Source organism: Eublepharis macularius, chromosome 6 (assembly GCF_028583425.1).
Source record: "Eublepharis macularius isolate TG4126 chromosome 6, MPM_Emac_v1.0, whole genome shotgun sequence".
In the NCBI taxonomy this organism is placed as follows: domain Eukaryota; kingdom Metazoa; phylum Chordata; class Lepidosauria; order Squamata; family Eublepharidae; genus Eublepharis; species Eublepharis macularius.
In genome coordinates, this window is record NC_072795.1 from 58,898,368 (window position 1) to 58,925,297 (window position 26,930).

General features: G+C 40.1%; 1 protein-coding gene across 2 annotated transcripts; it reads right to left on the reverse strand.

Annotated features, from left to right (window-relative positions):
• Positions 1 to 81: 81 nt before the first annotated feature.
• SENP2 (SUMO specific peptidase 2) lies at positions 82 to 24,962 on the reverse strand. Of its 2 annotated transcripts, XM_054983269.1 has the most exons (17): positions 24,794 to 24,962; positions 21,621 to 21,676; positions 20,135 to 20,244; positions 17,303 to 17,378; positions 14,161 to 14,242; positions 12,213 to 12,369; positions 8,945 to 9,048; positions 8,221 to 8,303; positions 7,271 to 7,316; positions 5,409 to 5,469; positions 3,623 to 3,787; positions 3,204 to 3,335; positions 2,874 to 3,077; positions 2,691 to 2,770; positions 2,009 to 2,093; positions 1,447 to 1,542; positions 82 to 1,019 (listed from the first exon to the last, which is right to left on the reverse strand). In XM_054983269.1, the coding sequence occupies exons 1-17, from the start codon at positions 24,901 to 24,903 to the stop codon at positions 957 to 959; spliced, it is 1,710 nt and encodes a 569-aa protein (XP_054839244.1). In that variant the 5' UTR covers positions 24,904 to 24,962; the 3' UTR covers positions 82 to 956. The 2 variants fall into 2 exon arrangements, with proteins under 2 accessions (XP_054839244.1, XP_054839245.1); XM_054983270.1 differs by lacking the exons at positions 21,621 to 21,676; positions 24,794 to 24,962 and having other exon boundaries at positions 17,303 to 17,368; positions 20,135 to 20,216.
• Positions 24,963 to 26,930: the final 1,968 nt, after the last annotated feature.

Consider the following 26,930-nt stretch of genomic DNA (forward strand, 5'->3'; position numbering starts at 1 on the left):
CCCTGTCAATAATTTCATTCTTGTCTGCAGCCTTATACCACTACATTAAGTTTTTCAAATTCATCTACAATATTATTCATATGAACTGAAGCTACATTTATTAGATAAGTATACTTCCATTTTCAGTTTATGCAAGAACCATATAACATATTTCCATTTAAATACAGGAATACAAATAAATACTCATTCAATATTAAGATCTTTAAATAACGTCTGACCCTCATTTCAGGGCTTCTTTATGGATTTGTTACAAATCAAAATTTTCCATCGTTCCAAAAAACACAATCTAAGTTTTAGAACAAGCAAACAGGTTTTCTGCCTTTCAATGACAGAAAATCCCTTTGGAGGACTGGGAACATGCCATGGGGGCTTGTTCAATCCTTTTCTCCCTCATGCACATCAATTCCATCCTGTTTCTAAGTGCTTCTGATCATAATTTGCCCAAGTTGAGCAAATTAGGGCTTAGTGCTAAGCATTAATGTTAACTGTGGTAAACACTAATCACAGGTTACCAAGTTGGACATATCAGCAACATGGAAGTGGCAAGCTTATTATTCTCCAAAATACGATTCAGAGCCTCATGAGTGGAACCAATATCTTGACACAGTAGTGTGGAGTCTTTGTGAAGATGGCAACATGTATATTGCCATCTTCTTTATGCTATTAGATAATTCAAAAGCCACTCAGCATTGAATGTCAAAGCACTATTCGTAGCCATCATCAGTCTCTCACTAAACTGGTACCATAATTCTGTTAAAATCCATTCTTAAGCTATTGTTTTATTCCTTTGGAACAATTTTCAGCTCAGAACCTGCTTTTCAACTAAGCCTTCAGAGTGTCACCCATCTCTGAAACAGACTAGACCAGTTTCTTTGTCTTCAAAGACGAGTCCAGCTGACTATACAGCTTCTTTTGCTATCAAGGTGTTCAAGCACACCTCTGTCAGAGGCCTTGTATCACAGCAGCTGCTGATGAAGTATCTCCCATACCATTCTTCTGCGGAAATAAGGTATGTGATGCTGCAAGAAGAAAACCATGAGTTACTCAACATGTTCATTAATGCAAATGTTAGTCTATGCAGGAATCAGTGCTCAAATGGAAGTGTTTAGGGCCACAATTATTTGCTGCTCTCCCTATTCACTGGGGAAAGATTTCTTTGCAATACTCTATTCCACAGTTAATGTGGCATAGGCATATATTTCTGAAACATTTTCTAATAAAGGCACACAAATTTGCAGGCGCACTCTTGAACAAGTCAGATGCCTGTGATGCAGTCGTTTTTAATTAACTTGCCTACCAACAAATTTGAGAACATTTCCACTGAAATATGGTAGAGGCATAGGTCACAGAGAAGACCTGCTATTGCACTAACCTTGAAAAAAGTCCCTAAGGAAGCTAGACAGAGCAGGAGGAAGAACTTTTCCTAATTTTTTCTATGTCACTTACCTGAGTAAATACAATGGGTTTATCCCTGGAGATAAAGTCTGCATATTTACAAGTAAATACTCCACAGTCACTGCCATTCAACTGCTGAGGAATTTCCTAAATTGAAACAGGGATGAAAATAAAGATAGATATCCATTCATTTCTTTTTGCTTTGTTTAAAATTGCAGGTTTACTGAATTTACAGAGGCTCTAGATCACCATGTTTATAATTGGCAACCAACCCATAAGAAAACAATCTGCCATTCCCCTCCTATAATTAACATGCTTGCTTTACAGAAATATTAGACTTCAAATTAGGGAACATTTCAGAAGAACAGTCTATGAAATCTGCACCACTTCAAACCCTGAAACCTTTTGCCACCATACTGATCTTATTCAAGATAGTATTCAATTTCAAACAGAAACATATTTCTTTTGCTGAAAAAATTATTAAGCAACAGTGTTGTGAGATCAGTTAAGCAATACTATAGAAAGCCTTCAACAAATCCAACATTCAGTGCTTCAGAAGTCTACAGTTTACAATCCATGTGTTGAGGAACAGTCTGTAAAGATGCTCACATACATGTGGTTTCACACTGTAAAGTGTCCATGACGAAGCATTAATATCCAGGTTTCTCTTGGCTTTGCTTTCTTCTTGCATATATTGTCTGTTCAATAAAATAAGATACATCAGTAGAGAATCTCCTAAGTATAAAGTGTATCACTATAAAAAGTTAACTGGGTCTTGTATAATGGACTTTCTTCAATGCCAAACAGAAGGGGGAAAGATACCATTTAAAACTACAACAGAGAGCAGTGTTCAGATCCACAAATCCTATTATAGTCATCCTTCATGTAAATAATAGCCATTTTACAAAATCACATTACTGCAAATCAGTACACAGCTTTCATCATATTAATGCACTACCCTTTCTGGAGACAAGTTTATCAAGTGAAACCACAGTTACTAACTATTCACTCAATTTGAATGGAGAGTCAGAAGTTCCATATGATACTAAAAGTATCATATCCCACAGCAACTTTGTATGGAGTCTGCTATACAGTAACAAAACTATATATGCAACTGATGATCAGGTATTTACAAGCTGGAGTAGCTGAAAAGCCAGTCAGTTACTTGCTGGCTTTGTGGGTATCTAAGATGACAACCCTGTAGCTTTAATTAGAAGTTTTATAAAGAAATTAGAACAAAACAACCAGAAGAGATCATGGTGGGAAATATGCTTCTCATGTAAGTTACTACTTACAGCAATCTCTTACAGATCCTATAGCCGTTGTGTCCCATTGAGTCAAAATATTTGATTGTCTCTCTCCTCATGTCTACCACCTGTTATTGAGAAATAGCTGTTAAAGAAACAGTCACAAGTCTATACCTTATACCCTTCCTCCCTTCTAAAAGAAATTATTAGGGAAAGCCAAAATGGACTCACCAGTAGTCCCCAATGTACCCGGATATGAATGGGTACCAAGATCATATCATGCTGGAACAAGTCTACTCCTTTTGTCCATTTTTTGACCATATTATAGCCTTCAGAATGTAACTTGGGATAGAAGAAAGTACTGAAAGCATAAAGGACTGGAAGTCCTGGCCTTTTATTTCGGTCTACCAGAAGATTCATGTAGAAGTTAATGATCTATAAACACAAGAGGAAATCAAAAAGAGGGAGAAAGAGAACAGAGATTAATTGTAAAGGGCTAAATCATGGGATTCTAGAATTCACACCAAGTCTCTAAAAAAACCTTCACCCCTTCTGTTTTACCACATCATTGAGCCAATGCTGATTTCTTAGAGTCTGAATGTCTGCACGTGTGATCTTCAGTTTGAAGGCACTACTCAGAACCTCATCTTCTGGGCCATGACTCAGCATATTTGTGATCTCTCTCTCCATATCCTGAAAGATTTAAGTTTTTTGTGATGAGCTCCCTGAGCAGAAAAGGATGGAGAAAATTAAGAGATGGGAGGGACAATAATGAGTTTTCTATATTGTTCTAACCTTTTTATTATAAACATCTAAAGCTCACAACGTGTTGCATACTGAACATGGCAGTTTATTTTTAAAATTACATTTCAGTTCAGACTGTGACAAAGTTGCAGATTACAGAACCGATGATAGAAAAGGACCATTTCATATACGTTATCAGGGTGTAACCCCAAGCAACCCTGCCATAAAAACGGTACCTCTGTAAGGATAGGAAGGCAGTGGGCAGTCTTGTCCCAATCCAGATACTTTTGTTCTTCTAGATCAACTTGAGAACGTCTTCTACGTGAGGAACCTTCATGACCCAGGTTTAACCTAAGCAACACTTCCTCTGATAAGTCACTTGCTGAGGAATGGTTTACATACTGTTAGAAGAAAAAAATATCATAAAATGCATCATGAACGTTGGAGATTCTCTTGCCACTGGCTTTTTCACAGGAAATCAGCATTCAACCTACTCTACAGTTAGAATCCTAGTACCATCTACTTCTCTAACAAGCCATGAATGACTCCTATGTTTATAAAAAAAATACAAACAACAATATACAATAGCACCAGCAGGGCTTTCTGCAAAATTGGGGGAAGGGGGCAAGTTTCATAGAAAAATATGAAATGTGAAAAAAACTGGGGCAAGATAACCAACCAAGAAGCAGTATCTAAGTATGTGCCAATGTCACTCAAAAAAGTTTTGATGGCATATTGAGTTGATGCTGTGTAAAAACATGGCAGCAGTGACATCAGAAGCAGAAATGAAGAGGAAACTAGAGCTGGCTCTGGTTTGCCTCCCCTGCATTTCTACTCCCATTTACACATATTGCTGAGCTGGCAAGTGGTGAATCAGGACGGGGGGTAGGGGGATGACCACAGGGCAAGCAGTCAAGGGGACAGCAGACCAGGTAGGTTGGCAAGTAGCAAGGAGGAAGGCTAGAAGACTGGGTGGGTAATGAACAAGCAACTGGTAGGAGAGAAGATCATGTGGGTGAAGGAATAGGCAGACCCGGCTGGTGCAACAAAAGCAACACAAAACATACAAAACAGAAGAACTTCAAACAAGATCTGAAAGGTGCAAACCTCCCCCCCCACCCCCCTTCTCCCCATACCCCAACATATCTCTGACATTTTATACTTTACATTTGGGATGGATTTTAAGAATTCTAAAATCCTTTAAGTGGCCAATTTTGATTGAAAAGTAGGATACAAAGTTCATAATCTGCACTGAGAGCCAGCTTAGTGTAGCAGTTAGGGTGGGGACTAAAATCTGGGAGAGCCAGGTTTGAATGTCCACTCTGTCATGGAAGCCTGCTGGGTGACTTGGGGCTAGTCTGTCAGGTGCTTGGCATCACCTGCCATACCCAGCAACACCCTGTTGTTCCCTGATGTTATGATTACGGTTAAATACTGAGGCTATTCCTTGAATGGACTGCAACTGTTAATTACCTTGCCTTTAGGACCCGCAATGTGAAACTATCCAAGAGGGGTGTTTGTACCTGCTGTTATCTGTATGTTCCTCTGAACTGCACCCAGTAGTTCCCAGACACCAAGACCATGAAAATCCCATACATCAGTTCTGCTGTTTGCCTGCTTAGATGTTTTCCTGCTGAACCTAGCTGACCGTAGACACTTGGAGGGGGGGGGGGGTTGAAGATCTTAGGACTTGCCCGCACTTTGAAAACTTATATATGCTTGATGCATATAAAAGGAACGTTATTCATGGCAAAGATGGAGTAAGCTCATGATACTAGCAGCTTTTCAATGAAGTTCTTTGACTGCCCACAGTGAAGCCTTTTGAGAGTTGCTTGGCAGATCCTGTTGTTTGGCAGTCACACACTTACAGCCTAACCACTTCACAGGACTACTGTGAAGATAAAATGGAGAAACCACTTTGGGTCCCCATGGTGAAGAAAAGTGGGGTATAAATGAAGTAAAAAGTTTATACAGGGAAGCAGAAAAGCTTCACAGCAGGGCATGTGTTTCTCCAGGGCTCACCTCTTTTCTCTGTGCGATTAGGTTTTCCAGGTCTGAAGATCTTTCAGCTACAATCACTGAGCTGAAGGAAACAAAGGTGAAGATTATTTGTGGTAAGTGTCAGGAAGGAAGAGAGAGAAAGTATTTTTTGCCCAACAGGAAGGAAGTTCACTGACATTTTATTCTGTCTCAAGCAATCTAACAATAATAGCAATGTCACTTGCTGGGGAGGATAAAATAGCAGCAACCCCCCCACCCTTTTCAGCTTACCAGAAAATACACACAACATCCCACATCCTTCCCCACTAAGGCACAACAAAGTTATGCACTGAAGAATTGCACAGGCATTGCTAGAAAATTTTTTGAACAACAACAACAACAACAAAAGTTTCTCAGCTAGCAGTTAAGATTCCACTTGTGTGATAGGTGTGCAGACACTTAGCTGTAAGAGCTCTGAAACAGCACTGAAGCCAAGGGCTGGAGAATTAGTATATACCTAGCATAAATTTCCCAAACACAAATGAAACACAGAAGGAACTAACTAACCTTTTGATTTAGGGGAGAGACTATGGCTCAGTAGAAGAGCCTCTGCTTTGCATGCAGAGGGTCCCACGTTCAATCCCTGGCATATCCACGTAAAATAACCAGGTAGGTGATATGAAAACACTCAACCTGGGACCTCAGAAAGCTGTGGCCAGTCTGAGTAGATTCTACTGACCTTGATGGAGTCTGATTCAGTATAAGGCAGCTTAATGTGTGTTCATGTGTGTGTGATTTAAGTTGTAGTTACAAACAAATCAGTAACAAGAAGAGATACTATGGTTTAATAGCTTTATTTAAAATGGTTATATCCCACCTCATAATAAATATTCTCAAGGTGGCTCATAATCTGTTATAAAATAAAAACACCTAGTAATTACAAATGAGTGATAGGAATAACATTTCAATAGGTTGGATATTATGCCTCTGTATGAGAAGCAAAATTACAGAGCAGCAACTATCAGCTTTCCTGCCCCCCCCCCAAATCCCCTGCACCCCCCCAAAGCTGCTGCTGAGGGTCAGGGGCATCAAAACCATTATGCCATGTAGCACAAGGGGCTACAACAAGAAAGGAGAGACAATGGGAATCAGCCTCTCCCCCAACTACTGCCTGAGCTTGCTGGCAAAATGGTTTCTGGGAACTCTCTTAATTCTCTAAATCAGCGAATCCAACACAATAAAAGCAGCAGCAGTCTAAAAATGAAAGCATCAGAATGAACTGAAATAAAATCAATCGTGTCTTCAAACTGGTGTGTGAAACTAAAAACATGGATGTTGAGCAAATAGATGCAGGGAAGGAATTCCTTAAGGAAGGCACCACACCAGAAAAAGCCTCTGCTCCTCCAGAGCAGATCCTCCAACAAACATCAGAGACTTATTAGTTCTCAGATAGCTGACTTGTAAAGAGATTGCTGAAATCACATTTCACCAGTATTGAAGGAACTTCACTGGCTGCCAGTTCATTCCTGGATGTATTTCAAACTACAGGTTCTTTCATTTAAAGTCTTAATCAGTCTGGCACCAGAGCATCTTTTGCTAACACAACCACCTTTCTTCCTCCTCATAGCTTGCAACATTTTATCTACGGCAAAAGGAGGATTATTGCAGATGATTGGTGATATAGCTAGCAACAACTCATGTTATCTTATGGCTCCCACATTATCCTCAAATCCATCTGGGTATCAGTGTACTGGCTCCAGCCACAAGGAAGTTTCTGATGCCCTTGGATATTATTCATTAATACACTAAACAAAAGAAAAACATCTCACTCATTCCTTTGTTCTAATATTTAAACACCTAATAAACTCAACAACATGTTAGGCAGACCAAAAATCCGTATCTACCTGCTTACATCTCTTCTACAGCACACAGAATCAAAGCTTCGGATACCTTTGAAAAAATGCGCAAGGAATATAGTAAAATGATGGTCTTACCATGATAGTAATAAATTACACCTTCCATAAATAATAAGAGATCTATTTAGTATAACTTATTTTAAAAAATTCCATTCCACCCTTCCATAAAGTTCAGGGTAGTTAAAAATAGATCATCATAACATTATTAAAGTATTAATTCACCTAATAATATCCTTTAAATATCAGATTTTGACTGCAAAGTATCTATTATGCCTATCCTTTATGACAGGCAATAATCTTAACCTGTGTCTTACTCAAAGTTTTTTTGTATAGAATTAATGCCAAATAAACAGATTTTTAAAAGGAAAGAACAAATTAAATTCACCATTATACTGGTATTTGTCTTTTGAAAAGGCTACAAACAAAATCCTATTTCTAATAAACTTTCTTTGTGATGAATACCAGTACATTCCAGCACCTGTTCTATATCCCAGGTTCTATGGGTTATATCCAAAATCACCTGTCTTCATCTTCAGCCTACCAAGCCCCCTTATATGTTACTCCAGGAAAAGGGCTAGGCCCAATGCGATGGTCTGCTGTAGAACAGAGGAAAATTGGCAAAAATCCATGCCAACTATATGTATCACTCTCCTGTTTATAGTTATTTCATATGTTACAGAAAAATTGACACCCCATTCCTCTACAGATAAGCACAACCAAGGGGAAGGGAGCATGCTCCCAGGATCCAAGTTTGGTAGGCATATACTTACCATGTGTCTTTAGAGACGCATCTCCCCTCCACACATGATGCTGCTCACTACAGAGCCATACCTGAACCCATATCCTTTTCATAACATCTAAAGCAGCATGACTTTAGAGGTTGCCACTTATCTCACTGCTATAAACATGCTCAAATATTAAGTACTATTAATACTTGCCATTCCTTGGTGTCATAGTTGGAGGAACATCTACTTCCACACAGCAACCAGACTTTAACAACTCACTTGCATGTCTTTGAACACTTGGTTCAGCACATTCAAAATAACAAACATGGAGAAGTTAATTTTTTCTCAATTAAGAAAATTCCCAAGTTTCAGCTCTACAGTAACTTTTTTATTGAACATAATACACCACAATCTTTGATACTGAAGGCAACAACCCATCAACATCATTCTATAAAGCTGAGAGGAGTTTGAATGGAGGGTCATACAGTTGCTCAGGAGTTTAAAGCAATATAACTACCCCAACTACAAAGTTTGGGGAAGTTGCTAGTTATTTAGTGAGCATTCTCTATGCAGGCACTGCTGACCATTCTTTTTCAACACTGGCTTACTATAGCTGATGACTGTCAGACTCCAAACAACAACCTCTTATATGTCGAGCCTCAACAGATCAGCACAATCTCTAACATACTGTTCTGCACTGATACACTTCCTTAACATTAAAGACATTATTGTTGCTTGAATTAAGATTAGGTTTCTAAAAATCAAAATATCATCAAGTTAAGTTTATTTTAGCCAGTTTGGACCTACTAAGTGCCATGTTACATTTCAAAAGGAAATGCATGAGTCCTTTTCTACTCTCTCTCTTTAAAGAGAAACATTATCCATTTCATTTGCTAACTTTAATTGCAATACTTTACATAGCACAGCAGTAACTTACTTCGAGTGCTTTGCTACTATGGGAGTGGAGTAGTTTTTAGGGCTCTTTTCTTTTTCTTGTTCAAGTAGCTGTTTGTATTTTTCTCTCTCGTCTCGTTGAACTCCCTGCAGAAGGAAAATTAATGCAATGAAGTTACCATAAAGAGAGTGATAACATGTATAGTTGATGTAGGCCTGGACAAGTAACTAAACTCATGTAGCATCCCTCATTCCAGTCTTACAACTACCATTTGAAATAGAGGCATGCTATTGCTCCTAGTTTGCTGACAGGAAATTAAGTCACAGAATCTAGGACCACAATCTAAGCAACTGACAGCAATGAGACTTCCTTTTGAATAAGCAAATCAGAGTGCCATTGATTTTTCTCATATCATACGGATATGGCCGATGAGGGACTTGACCACAACCTGCAGACTAAACGAGCACCTAAATCATGATCCTTTTACCTCATGGGTACAAATGAAGGTTTTAGACCAACCATGGAAGATCAGATACTACAATAATCAAAATAAGAAATGAGTTTAGAGTTTAAGAAATTAAAAAGAAAAAAGAAATTAAAAAAAAAGAGTTACATTGTTATTGCAGCAAATATTTAGAACAGGAGTAGGGATTATTTATTTAGAAAAAATTATGTCACCTTTCCAGGAACCTGCCTGAGGCAGCTTCCAAAATAAAAATAGTAATTAAAAAAAACATTAAGAGGTATTAAATTAAAATCCAGCATTTAAAAACTAGCCCAGGATTAGGCAAATCATTTTTCATAGACCACTGAAGTGCCTACAGGTGGCTAGGATTCTTTTAAATAATGCTGGAATAGATGGACTTTGATCAGGTCCAGACCATGCAGAAAACATAACTAATTTGCGCTAACCTATCTCGCTTTATAAATCTGACACATATCAGTAGTCTATGCCATGGTGCTCTACAGAAAAAGGACTGAATTCAGTCTAGCCATGACTGAAAAGATTTGGCAACAGAGTATAGACAGGACCACTTAATTTTGGACTATATGCTCAAACAGCATGCAAGAAAGTAATGTTTGCCAAAAAACCTCAAAGATTTGTAACTAGAAGCAATCTGGTAGAAAACCAGGATATGAAAATAATAATAAATCCCTGCTTGGCCAGAAACCAACAGCAGACACCAAGATAGTTGCTACTGGGTGAAAAAAAGTTGCACACGTCATCCTGAACTCCTTGAAGAATCTCATAGAATCATAGAGCTGGAAGGATTCCCAAGGGTCATCTAGTCCAATCCCCTGCACAATGCAGGGAATTCACAGTTACTTCCCCCACTCCCCCAGTGGCCCCTGCTCAGTGCCTGGAGGAAGGCAAAAAACCTCCAGGATTCCTGGCCAACCTGACCTGGAGGAAAATTCAGAATGAATGATAATAAACTGTATTTTCCATTTTCATACACAATCTATGGATCTTTTGCTGCTGTTATATTTTTATTATATTTATTGTCATGATTTATGTAATTGGACTGTGTGTTTTTCTGATAATGTATGCCACCTTGAAGAACAAACGCTGGAAAAGTGGGATAAAAACTGAAGATAAAAAGACTAGAACATTCTAGTAACAGCTTGAATTAAGAAGTAATAGAGCAGAGGGAGGAGAGACTGGCTCTTCCTCTGACCAGGCTACCTGTATGGAGAGTTTGATCTTAATCTGTGAACATACAGAGTATAAATCTAACATTCACAAAATAAAGTGGATTTTTTTTAACCCAAATTCCTTGGGTGTGATTCTTATCATTTCGCTACCAAAGCATTTAAAATAAATGACTACAACATTTTAGAAACAGGTATTAAATCTTCTTTTAAAAAAGAAAAATTCTAAGCAATAGTGCAGCAATTTTTTTGGAAGAAACTCATGCTAGGAAGATACATTTTCAATTATTAGACTAAGTCTCTTAATCAACTGCATGATTCGGACCTAAACAAATACACATGTAGCAGTGTTTGTGCAATGGATCTCTGCTGATCCCTCCTTCAAATTACAGCCCTGTGTGTCCCTTGAAAAATTGCAACTGAGTAGAGATGGGCACGAAACGAACCACGGGACAAAATTCCATATGGAATGGCTGGTTTGTTTGCACCAAAACACACGTTCCGTGGGAACGTGTGTTTACGGAACAAATGAATTTTTCCAACCGTTCCCTGGCCAGGTTGAGTTTCACAGACCCCGCACCAGTTTCAGCCCATCAGCTGAACCCAGCGTGGGGTCTGTGAAACTGACAGCCCCTGCGCAGGAGAAAGGGGCCGTCAGTTTTACAGACCCTGCGCTGGGTTCAGCCGATGGGCTGAAACTGGTGCAGGGTCTGTGAAACTGACAGCCTCTTTCTCCTGCTGCCCGGGCTGTCAGTTTGTTAGTTTCACAGACCCCGCGTTGGAACAGTGCGGGGGTCTGTAAAACTGACAGCCCGGGCAGCAGGAGAAAGAAGCTGTCATTTCACAGTCCCCGTGCCGGTTCCAGCATGGGGTCTGTGAAATGGACAGCCCGTTTCTCTTGCTGCCTGGGCTGCCCTTTTTCAGACCCACAGCGGGGTCTGTGAAACGGACAGCCCAGGCAGCGGGAAAAGAGGCTATCAGTTTTACAGACTCCGCAACTGAACCCAGTGAAAGGTCTGTGAAACTGACAGCCCCTTTCTTCTGCTGCTCTGTCAGCAGGAGAAAGAGGCTGTCAGTTTCACAAACCCTGTGCTGGGTTCAGCCCATTGGCTGAAACCAGCACGGGGGTCTGTGAAACTGATAGCCCTGTTCTCCTGCTGCCCAGGCAGCAGAAGAAAGAGGCTGTGTCTGTTTCAAACGCCCCACACCAGGTTCAGCAGCTGGTGCAGGGCAGTTGAAATGCCACAGAACAACAAACCACGAACTGGGAAAAGGTTGGAAGTTCGTGGTTTGAGGTTCCATAGAATGCTACGAACCACGAATCACGTGGTTTGGGGTTTTTTTTTGGTTTGTGCCCATCTCTACTACTAAGAGTAGGAAGCCCCTCAGAAATGGCATTGGATAGATGCAGTGTGGGAAGCTGTGGTGAAAAAAGGAATCAGGAGAATGAGTGCATCCCCCATACACCCCTTTGCAAATGACAGTTTTGATTACAGGACTTTTACCTATCATAAGTGAGAACTAGAACAGAATCATGGTATGAGAAATGCAACATGAATAATCTCCTAGTTTTACAGCTGAAGAAACTGAGAGCCCATTCTTTAAGCCATGACACAAAGTCTTTCAGAATAGAAGTATTATGTGTAACTGCACCTACCTCTTCCACTGTAAAATGAGGTTTTTTAAAAAGCCTTCCTGTACTCACAGGAGGAGCATCTGACAGATTTCTATGAATTGCAGTTCCCCAGGGTAGCAACTCCTCTGAAAAAGAATTATAATTTGTCTTGCTATTCTTTCGGGTACCACAGTCATTCCTGGCAAGAAACAACAACAACATTATAGAATTAAAACATACTACTAAAAACTTGAAAGTTTGTGTTCTGGAAGTATTCTGGAAAATGTACAAATCTCAGGATTCCTAAGCAGACTACAGTCTTTACATCAGTTTTAAATGCGAAGATCCAGAGAAACAGTACAGATATGCAGCAAACAGCACACTGTATCAGTGGTTCTTGATGTTTGATCCATTAATACCCTCCAAGTACACAACATCCTCATAAGTCTAGGATTTTATCCTCAGGGTGGGGTGAACAGAATACAAAAACTCTCCTCTGTCGGTTGTCATAAGCCACTGAAAGCAGGGAGAATGGTTTGCCTAGAATTCCACATGCCCATTTGCCCCCAAGAGTTCTGCCTACCAGGGTGGGACAATGGCCTCCCTTAAGAATCACTGAACTATGCACTTCTACCAGCCCCTCTCAGATAAACTGCATTTCTACTTCTTTGGCTCTTCTGAATTGCAGTAATCATGCCTATACTAAATTGAGGCCAACCTGTCCAGCAAGTTATTGCTGTGCTATGGTGGTGGTGGAGAGTGTCCTCAACTCACAGCTGATTTATGGCAACCCCTGGAGGGTTTTCACAGCAAGAGAGGTGGTTTGCCTCTGCAACCTTGGTCTTCTTTGGAGGTCTCCCATTCAATTACTAACCAAGGCTGACCCTGCTTAGCTTCTGAGATCTGATGAAATCAGGCTCACCTGGGCTATCCTGGTCAGGACACTGTTGTGCTATATGTACCAGGAAACAAACAGTAACTAATAAAACTTTTTTTGTGAAAATGCACATTAAATTTATTCCCCCCAATTCCTGAAACTAAAATCCCATTTCAACTCATACAGTACCATTATCTTCCTACACTCTTTGGATCCAGTATTCTCAACAGATTTGCTCCTTAGTTTTCAACCATTCTCTTCTATGCACTTAAAATTGCTTAAATGCAGAGCCAAGTCATGGAGGTTGAGTATTGCATGGGATCTATAGTTCTCTCCTCAGTAATGTTGAAAAGTCAACAACCTTTTAACATTAAATGAGAACAAACTTGCAACAATGGTGGTGCAGCATGACATTCATGACTGCCCCCCAATGTATTTACATGGCTAGTTTAACATAGCTTTAAGTTGCAATATGTATATGAACTGACCTGAATGGCTCAGGCTAGTCTGATCTCGAATACTGGAAACTAAGTTGGGTCAGCACTGGTCAGTACTTGGATGGGAGACCACCAAAGAAGTCCAGGTCAAGAAGTCTATGCAGAGGCAAGCAATGGCAAACCGCACGGGTTTGTCTCTTGCCTTGAAAACCCTATAAGGTTGCCATAAGTCAGTTGCAACTTGACAGCAGTTTACATACATTTATATATGAACATATGAAGCTGCTTTATACTGAATCAGACCCTTGGTCCATCAAAGTCAATACCATCTATTCAGACTGACAGCAGCTCCCCAAACTCTCAGGCAGAGGTCTTTCACATCACCTATTACCTGAAACTTTTTAAACTGGAATTGGACCTAGGACCTTCTGCAGGCCAAGCACATTCTCTACCTGAGCCATGGCTTCTTCTTGAACAAAACGGAATGAATTGTGCAACATCTGTCTATGGCACCGCAGCCTTGAGAAGCAGTCAACAATAATAAGCAGCTCATATAAGAACAAATTGAAAACTACTACAGGAGGAGTATGATCATACATGTTGGAATGGTTTTACACCACCAGGGAGTCCTATTTTTAAAGAGGAAGAGGGAAAATTATAAATGGAAGATTTTTACCTTAAAGAGGGCATAACTCTGCTACTATTAGGAGTTCTCTCTTCATTTGGATGCCCACTGGTACAATAAGTTGCTTTTTTATCTGAGGAAAACGGCAAAAGAGTATATTACTAACAATTCTGTTGCTGTAGTGTGCTCTCAGAAGATTATCAAACTTCCTTCCATTGTAAAGTGAAACCACTGGAGCCCTCTAAGCTCGTTACTAAAAGCACCAACCTGCTGTTTTAAGTGGCAAGCTGGTGTTTTCATATAAGCAAATGTACTTACAAGGAGTTAGGCTCTAGTTTGCCAGATCAAGCGAAAGGATAAAGCCATCCTTTGGAGCAGACCTACAGCCAAACAAGGGCTGGAGCTTGCTGTACAAAGCAGCGAAGTGGAGTCCTCCCTATCAGTAACTGGTTTTCAAGGAAAGCTTCAGAATCCTACAACTCTTCTACATCAGAGGATGTATTCACCAAGTCACAAACACACATATACACATTCACACTAGGACAGAAAGCAACACACAAGAACGTGCTTCTCCCCCTCCCCTGGGTAAAGAAGTCATGTAGTGTAGATATCAGCTGTATTCAAACACATATCAAGAATGAGTCAGGAGGTCCTTTGATATCCTCCCTCCTCTCATCTCATGTGCAGCAAAGACGAAGATTCCCTAGCTTAGAACATGCTGCAATTTGTTCCTGACATCCTGGTTTGTTCCCATGTCTACCATCTAGGATTTTAAACCACAATTTAAAGCAACATTGAGACAGTTCCAGTCTTTTCTATCAGATTGTTCTCCAAAGAACGCAGTGAGAGATGCTAAATCATCCCCGTGGGACTGACACGAGGAGTGCCACAAGGATCTGAGTTATCTCCCATGTTATTTTATAGCTATGTATGGCCCATTAATGGGATTGTCTGAAGTCTGAGTAGGCTGTCATCAATATGCTGATGACACCAGCTATGTATTACTCTGAATAAGTCACTGGCTGTTGCTGTCTCTGTTCCAGCTGTCTCTGTATGCTATGGTCAAGTGCCTGAGGGAGAACAAACTGAAGCTGAATCCAAGTAAGATGGAGGGGATGCTGGCAGGAAGAGCTACTGCTTTGAATAGGATTGTTCTGCCTATCATAGAAGGTGGGCAGCTCTCATTGAACAAATCTGTTAAGAGCTTGGCAGCTTTGCTGAAGACAGTGGAAAATGCTTTTTTTCAGTTACAACTACTTAGGAAGATGGCCCCCTGTTTGCAGATGTCTGCTCTGGCCACACTGATCCATAAGAACATAAGAACATAAGCAAAGCCATGTTGGATCAGGCCAGTGGCCCATCCAGTCCAACATTCTGTCACACACAGTGGCTAGAAATCCAGTGCCATCTAAAGGACTGTCAGTGAGGCCAGGACACCAGATGCCCTCCCACTGCCTTCCTTCCAGCACCAAGACAACAGAGCACCACCTCCCCACAAAGAGAATACCATCTATCTCCTGTGGCTAATAGCCACTGATGGACCTCTGCTCCATATATTTGTCCAGTCCCCTCTTGACGCTGGCAATGCTTGTAGCTGCCACCACCTCCTGTGGCAACGAATTCCATGTGTTTATCACCCTTTGTGTAAAGTAGTATTTTCTTCTATCTGTTCTAACCCGACTGCTCAATAATTTCATAGAGTGCCCACAAGTTCTTGTATTGTGAGAAAGGGAGAAAAACACATCTTTCTCTACCTTCTCTAACCCGTGCATTATCTTGTAAACCTCTATCATGTCTCCCCTCAGTCGTCTTTTCTCCAGGCTAAAGAGCCCCAAGCGCCTCAATCTTTCCTCATAGGGAAAGTGTTCCAACCCTTTAATCATTTTAGTTGCCCTTCTCTGTACTTTTTCCAGTGCTATGATATCTTTTTTAAGGTGTGGCGACCAGAACTGTACACAGTACTCCAAATGAGGCCTCACCATCGATTTATACAGAGGCATTATGATACCGGCTGATTTGTTTTCAATCCCTTTCCTAATAACCCCTAGCATAGCATTAGCTTTTTTTATGGCAGTCGCACACTGTGCTGACGTTTTTAGTGAGTTATCTATCATGACTCCAAGATCTCTCTCTTGGTCAGTCTCCGCCAGTTCAATCCATGCTTCAATAACCTTGAGGCTGAATTACTGTAACACACTCTAGAAGAGGCTGCCCTTGAAAACAATCCAGAAACTGCAGCTAGTACAAAAAACAGTAGCTCGTCTGAGATTTTGGACTAGACAATGGGACCATGTTATTACTATTCTAAGATCCCTTCACTGGCTGCCCGTTAGTTTCCGGATTCAATACAAGGTGCTGGTAGTCACTGTTAAAGCCCTTCAAGATCTGCAGCCTACAGACTTGAAGGATCACCTCTTCCTGCATATTCCTGTGTGGCAACTCTGATCTTCCCACCAAGATCTATTATCAGTCCCCGCTATTGTCTAAGGCATATTCTGCCATGGTCCAAGCTCGGGGGTTTTCAGTGACTGCTCCACAGCTCTGGAAGAGCTTCCTAGAAGTGGCAACAGAGGCTCCTGCCTCCTGGCTGACAGCAAGGCTGCAACACAGTGCTTTTCTGGAGAGGTTTTGCAGTAGCCTGAGCCTGGCCTGTTGGTTGGAGCAGTTGTTCTAGTTTTTGTTTTTATTGTGTTGTTTTTAATGTTAATTTTATTAAATTGTTTCTACAATGGGCCTCAGAATGCCTAGGAGAAAGGTATAAATAAGCCACACATTTTGTCATTTCAACTGATTCAGACATCACAACAAGCTGCAGTTTGAATACTTCCTAATGTGGAATAATCTTTGAGAGGCACATGAGGAAACAGAGGACTCTCTGGTTCATTCTCATCACAGATAAACAGAGACTTGTGATATCTGAATGCAGCTACAGCCTAAATCTAACACTTTCATAGTTTATCCTGTTATATAAAACATTACATAAATACTAGTACTTCATAACAGAATTATTATATAAAAACATCTATGAAGAAAGAATGCAATAACTATGAGAGGATGGGAGTACATGATGCAGTGCTTTGAATGTTTTTACTCTGTTGCCTCAGTTAATGTGAGATGTATAACACTGCATGAAATGCAATAGTTGGCTAGAACGAACAGATTGCGTATGGAACTAAGGCATTATCTGACTTACCCAGTTCAATGATTTGCATCCCAGAGGTAGGTTCCATTAACTCAGCAGCCAAAGCATCAGTAGCATCTGGAAAAAACTTAAAGAAAGTCTGCATAAGTATTATTCCAGTTACTTCAAATGTACAACATTCAGACTGTTCCCACATCCATTGTTATTGCTTAGAACACAAAATGTTCTAATTCTTTCATTTTATGATCCTGATGAAACTCAGGGCTGCTTGCACAACCTTTAAGAATTAAAACATAATGTGATGTATCACATCAAGCTCAGATTGGCAAAGTCTTCAGCTTTTACTCAAATACATTAGTACAAGAGAGGATATACTTACAAATAATGTGAAACAAATTGCTAAACCTTATATATGAGATGCCTGGTTAGTTTTGATCCATTTTTTCAACAAAGTACCTGAGCATTCTGATCTCTGAATGAGCACATTATTTATTAAAAAACAAAATCAGCAGATATTTGCTATAGAACAATGTCAACACTTTGAAGTTTATTAGCAGCACTTATATTCACTCAGAGCAGAACTTTTCCACAGAGCTGAGTTAAAGTTATTTTTGTAACAAACACATTTGATTTCCACAGGCCTTTCTAGTTGACAGCCCTGCCAGAGCAACTGCATACCTCCTTAACCTAAGAACATACACCAATGTGCTCCCCAATCTGCTGCCAACAAAACTGAAAGTAGCCTGATATTACATCTAAGAGTAGAAAATTTGTCTCATAACCTGCCACTGAACAACTAGTGCCTGTACAATACTTACCTAGACATTTCACAAGTCTTTATACAGTCTTAAACTATCATCTAAGGACTTAATTGGGGTCTGCTTCTTTGTTGAGGATATGGCAGGAGTGTACAACTGCACAGGGGAAAGAATCTCTTAGTGAAGAACAGCACCCTGTTACTGAGTCATCTCTACTAACCTCAATTCAATGAAGCTACCTATAAAGGACTGGGGATCCGCTGATAACATGTGTGTGTTTGTGTATAGAGGCAGAGGCTTTATGCATGATGTGTGATATGTCTAGATCCTCTAGTCATAGGTGCCCTGACTGATTGGCCCAGGACAATCCTGAGTCTCAGCTTTCAGAGTGCCTGTGTGTGAAAGAAAGTACCTTCAATGCCACAAGAGGGAGAACCAAGCAAATCCCTGGTCCCCAGCAGGCAACTGGCTTTCCTGCTTAGCCTTTCCCAACTATCAGTGTTTCTCAACCAGAGTCCCATGGAACCCAGGAGTTCTAAAGGACATCATCAGGGATTAAGCGAAAAACAGTAAATAAATAAAAATTTTGAAAAATTCCAAATATCCCTCAAAATTTCATGATTAAAGTTATGTCAGCTGATTATGTGTACGTAGCAGTAGAAAAGAACAAAGGTCCAGTAGCATCTAAGACTTCTGAAGAAGTGAGTTGTGACTCATAAAAGCTCATACCCTACCATCAATTTTGTTAGTGTTATAGGTGCTACTGGACTCTTGCTCTTTTCTACTGCTACAAACAGACTAACGCGGCTACCCATCTTGATCTATGTGTACGTAGCAGCTCTTTACAAATAAATTTTCTTGACAATAATTTAGCAGTAACTGAATTGCGCTCCCTGCCACCAAGGATTTCTGGCCTGTAAGTGTTTTCACAGGTAGAGTTCCTCAGCATTTGAAAAATTTAGGGGTTCCTCCATGGTAAAAATTTGGGAAACACTGCCCTATATGTTATGTGAGCTGAGCAGCTGAAGATGGGGGAGGACTGTCGAGACTAGGTTCCCAATTTTTAAAGTTTATTCTAAGCACAGAGATACACAAACAAGAGCAACTGGGGAGGGGAAACAGAGAACTTAAAAAAACAAAAAAATGAAGCCATTTTTAAAGTTCTAAGGACTTCTGGTCTTCAAGCTTTCCTAGTGAGGCTGACCAAACATTTCAAAATTCGTAGCTGAAAGGAGACAAATGCATCCTTCTTGTTAATCCTAATGCTGTCTTTGTAAACTTGTATTTATTTTACCCTATGGCACTGTTTATAGAAATATCCTTGATACCAACTGTGCTAATCACACACTGTGTAATCCGCATTGAGTCTCAATGAGACTTTAGGGGTTTCACGAAAGAGAGGGGGTTCACCTTTGACCAGACAGAAAGTGTGAGGGGAAGCAAATGGCCCATCTTCCAAGGTTTAGACCAATGAGCCATTCTCCCTATGCTTGTTAGAGTTTTGCACAACTGGGGCTGTATACAGAGTCAGAAGCCAGAAACTGCAAATGTCCCCCGGGCACTGTATACTACAGTCATGAGGCTGAGGAAAATTTCCCTGCAATGGACCATTAATTGTGGATGGTTCTCCGTTGTCCTACTTTGGAAATATGACGTGGATCCAGGCATGAAATCATTTAGGCTTATGTGATAAGAGCCCAGTTCATGAAATGTGAGTTTGGTCAACTAAGATGTTCATAAAATCATCTTACAGCTAAATAGCAAAAAAGATGTCCATACACTACACTGCCATTCCACAGAAAACAGGACAAAGATCCCAGCTTTCTTTGTGACACAAAGTAAGAGAAAAATTGAAAATTATATTTATATTTGTTGGGGAGAAAATCAGAAGCCTTCTGTTAGTTTATATAGTTTTCTTTCTTTTGTTTGCTTTGTTCGTTTTGTGATTATTTTTTGTTTGTTAGTTGTTATTTTCTATTTGGTTATTGTGTATGTAGTTGTCTTTTTTGTTAATTTGTCATTTTCTTCATATAAAACTCTTAATTTTAAAAAAACAGAACAAAGACTCCACTAAGTTAATTTGGCTTGAACATACTAACTCTGTTTTCTCAAAATCCTTACAAACCTCATTGGTAGCTTCTGCTTCCTGATTTCCAGTCAGAAAATACTTAGCCGTCAGCTGTGATGGTAGCTTAATTAGACTGACAATCCTTTGGGTAAATGCACAGAAAATTCCTAGAACAGGTAAACATATTACACTGAAATTACTTACATATATTAAGGTGACATTCCTTCTATCTAGAAACTCTGGCATTCCAGAGTTAAAAGAAAATCTATTTTCTAAATATCACATAGGACAAGATAGCAACTATATCTTATTTCTGTAACTAAGCGCAACATTAACAGAGAGTTAAGATTTCACCCCACCCTGCCAAATTATCACTGGTTACACAAAGAGATTCCACTCATAACAATAAGACACAAACAACAGTTCCTCTATTGACAGACCGGTTAAAACAATGTCTTCCATGCTACTGTACTTAAAAAAAAATACTTGAATAATTTCCTGTTGAACATGGAGAACTTGGGTTTCCATAGTTTCATAATTCTGATATTTACAATAAATTGAGGGCCGCCATTAGTATCATGTTAATATATGAACAAGTTATAGCCACCTATCAAGACTGGTATGAATGTAAGACACCTGCAGACTAAGTTCTACAAGAACAGTTATCTGGTAGCTAAGGCCAAATGGGCCAAGATACTGGATTCAGATTGAAGCCCTAAAACCCAACAATACCACAGAAAGAATGATTAAATAAGGCTTATTAAGAATTGCGCAAAAGACAGGAAAGAAAATAACAAAGTCAAATTGCTGACCTAAAAGAGGTTTTTGTTACCTAATATTCCAGATGTTACCTTGTCAGGTCAAGCCACAAAGTCCAAACAGAACTCCAGGGTCCCACTTTTCCAACTACACACCCCCAAATGACCAAGAACTGACCAACTGCTAGTTCTATAGCAAGATGGCTAAAGGCAGGGCAAACAGCAAAGAACAAACTGATGATGTCATTCTTATGCCATGTCGCCCACAACATGGCCTAATTATGAAGATCCAATCAGGGTGTTGCTAAGACACATGCCCATGTCTCTCTGCCGCTGAGACATATTTGCAATCAGAGCAACTAACTCCCACCAGTGCTTTAAGCAGGGAATGAACTTCACTCTTTAGATCCTGGCCTTGCTGGTCTCTGACCTTAATGATCTCATCCACACCTGGGTTCTGTCAACACCATCTCTGAACTGATCTCTCTGGGCACAGCTATCTCTGAGTTGCAGTTAAGTTTCAGCAAGTTTCCAGAGATTTCTCTTGTGGCCTGACTAGGTCAAAAGCCTGAACCAAAGTTTTGTTAGCCAAGAAATGGGCTAAGAGAGGCCAGTTTCTTGACAGGGAGGGTATCAAGAGAGATGCATTCAAAGATCTGCTTGGATATACTGCACTGAATGCAAGCTCTCAGAAGCAAGCTGTTATTAAATAACTTTATATTTCATTTCAAGACATATAGCTCAAGACAAAGAAATCACATGAAAAGAGACTGAACAAGCATTACCAAGTTTTTGCCGTTTCATTTGCTCTTGGTCAGGGTCTTCTTTATTTAACAGACTACTGTGGATAGAAAACATTTAAATACTTTTAAGAAACGAGGTATTCAAGATACTATAAGAAGGCAGAGACTCCTTTGTTCTTCCCAAATTTGATTTACCTGTCCTCAAAAGCCACTGAAAATATCATTTTATTGCCAACCATGCATATACACACTAGAAAGTTTCTCCCATAAAAGCACCACCCACCAATAAGCATGACATATTACATGATCTGTAACATTCCCATACTAATTGGGTTAGGAAATGTTATCAGTTTTTCTTAATCAATTCTTTCAAACTTTTTATTATTCCCTAGCAGCAATTGGATTTTATGTATTCTCAATTTTAGCTAAGATTGTAAAAGCTTTGTTTGCAATAAATTCTACTACTATACTTTGGCGAAAGTTAGTAAGCACCTGTATGCTTTAACCATGTGCTAGGAGGTAATGACACCTATATAACTGGCATCCAACAAACACTGTACTGAAATCTACCTAAGACACGTCTGACTTTACAGGTGGGTGGAGGGGGAATGGTAAAGTCTATTAAGAGTCATTAACTGAAGTATGCAAGCAGCAGTCATAAGAAAAAGTTTTCATTTAGTAATATCTGTCCCTGTATTTCACTTCATGAGCTATGATACTGCCACTGCACAAATATAAAATCCCTCCCAGAACAGAAACATGCCAGTTATTAGTTAGACCTCACTCCCAAAGGTAAAGAAATTTATCACTGCAAGAGAAATATCTTTCCATATTAGAAAGCTACACAAGTCAAGAGCTCAAAACTTAGAAAACCCAACATGTAATGCTACAAATACATTTTATTTTTGCCCCTCTGTACATATGTCCAGAGACATTCTGTTGTGACATGGCCAGTTTATTATAATGCATTTATCTTTCTTTGTAACATGTTGTTTGTCCTATAAAATGCTTGTCATTTATAACACTAAAGCATGCAAATATCATGTTCTGTCCTAAACCAGAGATGTAGAATTTCTAATCAAACAGGCAGCATGGTTAGTTAAAATCAGGAATACTGAACTCGCAGTTTTGATCTGAGCTCAAGAGATAAAGTGATCTATCACTATCCTTACATTAGTTGTTTGCCTGTAAAAAGGTATATAATGTGTGCTGGTACAGCTTACAGGTACCTCAGAACCCTCTTGCCAGTGCAAGGCCCACAGGTATGTCAACATGTCTCTGTGTATTTTTTTTATTCTGAGCTTGCTCCTGTTCACAAGTAAAATGTTTTTCACAGATCACTGTTTTCTGGTTCCTAGGCTGAAACTGCCACTACAATTTCAACTTTTAGAGCACTGCACTGCTCCAATTATGTCTATTAAAGTTATAAAGTAACTTTTATGTTTCATCATTAAATGCTATTAAAATTATGTCCTCAGCAACAATTCATTGTGCTTTTAAAACAAAGACTTTCACCACATCCTCTTGTGAGGCATAATAATTTACATTTTCCTCTCTCTCTGTTTCTGGCAATGACAGCTGAGCAGCATCATACAGGGCACGCGTCTGTTAACAACCCAAATACTTCCCATTTCCCATTGAAGCATACTGAGCAACCATACTACAGATTTCTTTGTTTTTACAGATGTGATACTGAATAATACTGGATGATTCCATAACATATACATGATATGGAGCGTCTTTAAAAATTACCACAAGGAACCAACTTTAACTAAAGGTTCCTTTATTTGTGGGGAAATGCCAAAACACATTTGGATGGTGGGGAAAGGAACACACATTTACTTTCTTAATCATCCACCCCGTACATTAATGAATCTGTCACACTTTGCCAATGTTGCCAATTCACAGATTCAAAAGGATTCAAATCACATTTGGTACTGTGTTGTAATTGTAAAGCCACCTGTTACTTACACAAGCCAGAAACACCATTTTTTTGGTATTTTTCCACACCTCTGCTACTACAACATGGCTATTAAAAAACTGCACAGCATGGCCACAATTATGTGGTGCTTATTTGCTTATTTCTCAATAAGATGCATTAAAATAGCACATACATTTCACGTGTACTGAGGCTTTCAAGCATCTATACAGGTAAGACGGGCAGCTATAATTGGCACAAATTGTGCAATCTGTGTCAAAGAGTAACTGCTATCAGCACAGGGGCACTTGAAGAAAAGTTACCAGTCTTTTTCAACTGTGTACAGCACATGAGCTCTTACCATCCTACAACACTGCTTACTTCCAAAGGTGTAAGAATTTTTTATAAAAAACCTAGCTCTTATAAAAACTCTTCACTTGCCCCTTTTTCCATCCACAGAAAGCAATTATTTACAAGACACTTGTGCAGCCCAATCATAAATCTACAGTTCTCTGTGGCTTACTCGCAAGTAAACATGCACAGGACTCAATGTACAAATGACTTCACCTTGTTTGTTCTCACAACTAAGTGCAATACACAACTCCCAAACCCCACTTTAGAGATGGTGAAGAAAGGTTAACATAATCATTTAACTTAAGAGCACAACACTAAATTTAATCCCTACTCCAAGGAAATCAGTTATAAAGAGATATTTCCAGCAATAGGATCAAAGCATTTTTGATCTGCAAACGTTTATTGGAGAAGCCCAACAAGTAGCTAATGACCTCCCTAAAGCCATAAAGGCTGAACAGAATTTATACTGCCAGTAACCCGCAACTCCCAAGTCCAGCCCTCTGTCCCCTGTACCAAAGATTCTTATAGTAGGAAAAATAATGTAATGTAGCACAGACTATTTGAGTTAGTTAGATGAGAATTTCTTCGACATTATTTCCGACTCCACGGATGCTACTCTCTTTGCTTTTACTGCCTTTTAAAAAACTGATTGGTAATCTACATTAAGCTTTCAGAAAGGGCGGAGTGTTTTGATTAGATAAAACCAAACTAAGAGATTATCACGTGCATTGAAATGGAGAAAGCCCAGGAAGGGAGACTGAACTAGATGAACTTCTAATTCTTGTGGCAGAAGAGTCTGTGCTCTGACTAGCCAGCAAAGGGGCCCCCAGCAGCCTGAGGTGCCCGGGTGCTGCAGGCCGACGCCAGAGGCTCTGGGCACGAAGAAGACACCCAGCCCTTCCCACTCTTTCGGCTCCAGGCTCGAGACTTCCCATTTCCTGACCTGGGATACCGTCTTTTCCGCGGCCGAGGGAGCGAAGGCTCCACTTCCTGGCCGCAAGAGGAAGGTGGAAACAACCAGGACCGCAACCCCTCGGGGAGCCATCTGAACATAGGCTTCAACCACAACAGTCGGGCCGGAAACACCTCACTTTTCTGCGTCAGGTATGTAACCAGCAAAAACAACTGATTTCCGGAAGACTTTCGCCTTGGCTGCGGGCGGTGTTCTTCTGACGCATGCGCATGGTGAAGTTCTAATCACTTCAGAAGCGACTATAATTTAGAAATACGGGGAATGGCCGGCGCGTGGGCGTGCGGGCGAGTTACACATCATGCTGAAGCAAAAAACGGGAGGAGGCTTGTTTAACGCTGCAGTAAATCTGCTAGTCGTTAAAGGGCGACGGAGAGTCTAGGATGTTGTTAGGCAAACGCTACCCTAATTCAATGAACAGCTGTACCATCCTTGGATCGCAATAAAACAGGACTTCGTTGGAACCGTTACCTTAAAGACTAACAAAATGTTTTCCAGCACACGTTTTTCGTGAACCAAAGCGTACTGATGCGTGTTCATCTGTCTAATGAAAAAAAAAATCTATCTGAAGTGAATCTCGGAACATGCTGGAATTAATTTTGTTAGTCTTTAATGTGTCTTTTTTCTGCTTTATTTGTCTGTCATAGACTAACTCGGCTATCTGATCTACATATAAAGATCAAGATGGGTAGCCGTGTTAGTCTGTCTGTAGCAGTGGACAAGAGCAAGAGTCCAGTAGCACCAATAAGACTAACAAAATTAGTGGTAGGGTACGAGCTTTCATGAGCCGCAGCTCACTTCTTCCGATACAGCTAGGATGTGAGTCCATCTGTCCTTATATTTTGGAGAATAGAGTGATAACAGAAACTGAATGATTATAGCTGGTGAATGGTAAAGGCAGGTGTCATTGAATAGGGTAGGTATGCAGAGGGGTAGTGGGTGAGGAGAAATTAGCATTGGTAATGAGACAGGAAGCATTTGTCTAGATTCAGTCCAGGTGGATGCATAGTCTTGAACTTTATCAGTTGCAATTCAGTCTCTCTTTCTAATCTCCCTTTGAAATTCCTCTGCAGGAGAACTGCTACTTTTTAGGTTAGCAGCTGAATGTCCTGGAAGGTTAAAATGTTCCCTCACTGGTTTTTGAATGTTTTAGTTCTTGATGTCAGGGACCAGATTTTGGTTCCTGATGTCTATTAATTCTTTGTTGAAGGGACTGACCAGTTTGTCCAATGTAGAGAGTGGAGGGACACTGCTGATACGTGGTGGCATAAATCACATTGGAGGATGAGCAGGAGTATGAACCTGAGATGGCATGACTACATGAAAAAACTCCCTGCAAGGGGGAGGGGGACCTTAGCAAGAAGTAAGGCTCTAATAAAACTCAATCTGTGCTATGCTAATTTCTCATCTGCACAAGTGTTTGTTTTTTTTAACCCAGAGAAACTTTTTTTTTAAAATCAAGATTTGGGTCCAGGGTATGAGCTTTTGAGAATCAAAGCTTTGTGTGTCAGATACCAATCCACTCCAGGCAGCTGAATGTGGTGTCTTCCATAAAAATAGTTTCAGGTGGGTAGCCATGTTTGTCTGCAGTGGATGAGCAAGATTTGGGTCCAGTAGCAAGTTAAAGGCCAACTAGATCTCCAGGTATGAGCTTTTGAGACTCAAAGCTCCCTTCTCTCAAAAACTCATACCCTTGCAAGCTGGTGGCTGTAGCTTCCTTTATTGAGTCAAGCCATCTCATTTTGGGTCTTCCTCATTTTCTACTGCATCCCATCTTTCCTAGCATTATTGCCTTTTTCAGTGAGTCTTGTCTTCTCATGATGTGACCAAAAGTACAATAACCTCAGTTTTGTCATTTTAGCCTCTAGGGAGAATTCAGGCCTGATTTGATCTAGAACTCACTTGTCTTTTTGGCTGTCCATGATATCTGTAAATCTACTCCGTTACAGACATTTGAGTGTGTCAGTAAAGCTAAGAGCAATACCATCAGGAGCGCAGACTTGGACAATAATCTAAACTCCTAGCAGATTTACTCAAGGCAGAATGGTCACCGCTGAGACACCAGACTATCCACTCCCCCCTTCAGGAATCGATGGTCACATCAGCAGAA

Excerpts from the sequence above, each read along its gene's own strand:
- SENP2 (XM_054983269.1), bottom strand. The coding sequence starts at position 24,903 with ATGTTCAGATGGCTCCCCGAGGGGTTGCGGTCCTGGTTGTTTCCACCT. Across the intron at positions 21,677-24,793 it reads CGGAAAAGACGGTATCCCAG|TAGTCTGTTAAATAAAGAAG; the intron begins GTCAGGAAATGG and ends TTCTATCCACAG. Across the intron at positions 5,470-7,270 it reads TGTAGAAGAGATGTAAGCAG|CTCAGTGATTGTAGCTGAAA; the intron begins GTAGATACGGAT and ends TGTTTCCTTCAG.